At 36.9% G+C, this 3199-nt stretch overlaps 1 protein-coding gene across 1 annotated transcript; it reads right to left on the reverse strand.

Annotated features, from left to right (window-relative positions):
- Positions 1-872: 872 nt before the first annotated feature.
- LOC137710013 (uncharacterized) lies at positions 873-2390 on the reverse strand. Its single transcript, XM_068448980.1, has 2 exons — positions 2165-2390; positions 873-1906 (listed from the first exon to the last, which is right to left on the reverse strand). The coding sequence occupies exons 1-2, from the start codon at positions 2388-2390 to the stop codon at positions 873-875; spliced, it is 1260 nt and encodes a 419-aa protein (XP_068305081.1).
- Positions 2391-3199: the final 809 nt, after the last annotated feature.

Raw genomic sequence — 3199 nt, forward strand, 5'->3', positions numbered from 1 at the left:
ATATGAAAATATAGATAAATAAAAACTTGCTAACTAATTCACTAGACTAACATATCGGTGCGAGTGAAAATGTTTAGAGTAAAGGACACACATCACCACAGCGTAGGTATCAGAATGCAATCTAGAAGTTTAATTACAAAATATACAGATCATAAAAGAAACCCTACACTGGTAAATGTCTGTCAGAACCGCCATGAAGTCCTCGTGAGCGACCGACACGAACTTCTATCTAGAACTTGGAAAGGCATAAAACAGAAAGTGTGAGTGGGCAAAAACAAAACTTTCAAGACCATTTATCTTTTCAAATGTAATAACCCTTCACTATAAAACCCATATAAGTTTCCCAGAAAATAATAATATAAACATATATGAAAACTATACTCGAGAATAAGCAAACCATGTTTGTGCCATGACAATCATCTAAACCACGAATAAGTAAGCTAAGTGAATTACACTAATATAAAGTGACATATCAACCAAAGCCACCTAACGTGACATGTATGGCTGAATCTATAATTCAACAATCAAATCAAATCCTGCACACGAGTCGGAACCACCTATATGGTATGTACAACAGGCTAGGTGTAAATAAGTACGCTCAAGTGCTACAATCACGTGAAGGCTATGCAAAGTATCGTGAGTCACCTACGAGTCGAAACCACCTAATGTGGCCTGTATGACAGGCTGGCACTTGCCTTGGATCCAAGGTGAGCGTATGGTGCGGGAGGCAGTGGCGGATCCAGGATTTTAAACTCGGGGGGTCCCAATAGTAAAGGTTAAAAAATTTATAGACAAAAATAACATTGAAAAGTTAAATATAATACATTTTATTCAAAAATCATTTGCATAACAATATTACAAGCTATAAAATCCTAATTCAAGCGTCCACGACGAGGTTTCATGGTCTGAAAATGTTCCATGATAGCTTCATTACCAATACATGAAAAAACATCTTTCTCAATGTAAACAACTAAGCTGTCACTCAACCATTGATCTCCCATTTTGTTGCGAAGTGGACCCTTAATGATATTCATAGCGGAAAATGCCCTCTCCACTGAAGCAGTTGCAACCGGTAAAACCAAAGCCAACTGAACAAGCAAATATACATATGCAAATGTTCGATGCAACCCTTTCTCCACCATTTTCTTAGCAAGCTCATTAATTCCCCGCAATTGAGAAAAATCATTATCAGAACGCACAAAATGAATGTAAATATCAAGTTGATCTTGAAGTGCCGATCTATCTCGATCCGTGAAATCTTTAGGATACATATGAGCAAGGCGAACAAGCTTCTCTTTATCAAAAGCTACAAATGAATCATTCGGACTCAAGCATGCCAAGCAAATAAGCAATTCGGTATTACCTTCAGCGAAGCGATCATCTAATTCTGTAAGTTGGAAATCAATGACCTCGAAAAAGAGCTCCACTTTGTAATGATGATGATTGGTCTTTCTTGGAGCCTTACGCAATGACTTCCCTTGAATGACATATAAATCATCCATATTAGGCACCTCAATTTCATGTTCAACACAAAAAGATGATACTTTATCAACCAAAAGATCAAAATTTTCATCATTCCTCATGCAACGTAGTTGTTCTTTACATGTCTTGACTAAAGCCATTGCATTCACAATCTCTTGATCTTTTTTTTGCAATGCTTGTGACAAATCGTTTGTAACTCCTAATATGGATTTCATCAAAAAGAGGAGGAACACAAACTCAAAAGATTGTAAATCTTTTAATAACCTTTTTGCTTCACCAACACTATCATTGTAGCAATCTTCAACAATCATGTCAAGCACATCCACCACAGATGAGAACATTGTAATCAAACTAATCAAAGCACCATAATGTGAATTCCACCGTGTATCCCCAGCACGTTTGAGACTAGTTTCTTGATTTAACCCTTACCCCGTTTCAAGACAATCATTTTCAATAGCTTTTAAGAGATTTTCTTGTTGTTTCTCTCTAAGTGCATCACGACGCTTACATGAGCATCCAACAACATTTACCAAACTATTAGTCAATGTGAAAAAAGCGGCAACATCGGAGTTTTTCTTTGGTACGGCAACAAGAGCTAATTGTAGTTGATGAGCAAAACAATGAACATAAAATGCACAACTTTCTTCATCCAAAATTTGTTTTTTAAGGCCATTGAACTCACCTCTCATATTACTCACACCATCATAACCTTGACCTCGTAGGTTGGAGTAGCTCAAGTCATGTAGTTTCAAGAACTCATCAATGGACTCCTTTAGTTTACTTGAAGTTGTTTCGGTAACATGTTGGACTCCCACGAACCTTTCAATTACTTGACCTTTGTTGTCCACATAACGCAAAATCACCGCCATTTGCTCCTTTGTTGAAATATCACGTGATTCATCTACCATTATAGAAAAGAATTTACTCTCTTTCACTTCTTTCATAATAGCCTTAATAGTTTCGAAGGCACATGAATTGACAATATCTTTTTGAATTGAAGGAGCTATTAGCTTGAGATTTCCCGGAGCATTTTCCAACACAACTTCCTTTATTTTCTCATCATGATTTGCAAGGAATTGCAAGAGCTCTAAATAATTCCCCCTATTATTCGAAGTGACACTTTCATCACGGCCACGAAAAGGAAAGCCTTGTCGCAACAAGAACTTAGTGCAATCTATTGATGCATTCAAGCAAAGACGATATTTCATTCACTCTTCTTCTGATTGTTTGATCACAACTGCTTCAATATGTGTTTTTTGGTTCATTAGATAACTAGCCGCTTCTCTAGCTTTATTGTGGAAACTACCAATAGGACCAACATGTTTGTCAAAACATTCTCTTGCATTCTTCCATTTCTTAAAGCCTACCCCAGTGAAGGCATCGCTTCCTAATTGTGAAAAGTTGATTTTAAAGAGATAGCAATGAAGACAAAATGCCGCATCTTTAGATATACTATACTCCAACCAATCATATTCTTCAAACCACGAAACAACAAATCGTCGTTTTTTCTTTGCATGCAAAGTGTATGGGAACTCATACTTTATAGGCCTACAAGGTCCCATTTGCAAATATGCTCTGCGGACCTCATCTTGAATATTAGAAGGATAGTCATTCATTCGAATTCTTTTTCCCGGGTCTCTCTCAAGATTATTAAAATCAATGTCACACTCATTTTGTCTTGAGCTCGAACTACCCGAACAAGTAGATGGTGCTATTG

Source organism: Pyrus communis, chromosome 12, assembly GCF_963583255.1.
Source record: "Pyrus communis chromosome 12, drPyrComm1.1, whole genome shotgun sequence".
In the NCBI taxonomy this organism is placed as follows: domain Eukaryota; kingdom Viridiplantae; phylum Streptophyta; class Magnoliopsida; order Rosales; family Rosaceae; genus Pyrus; species Pyrus communis.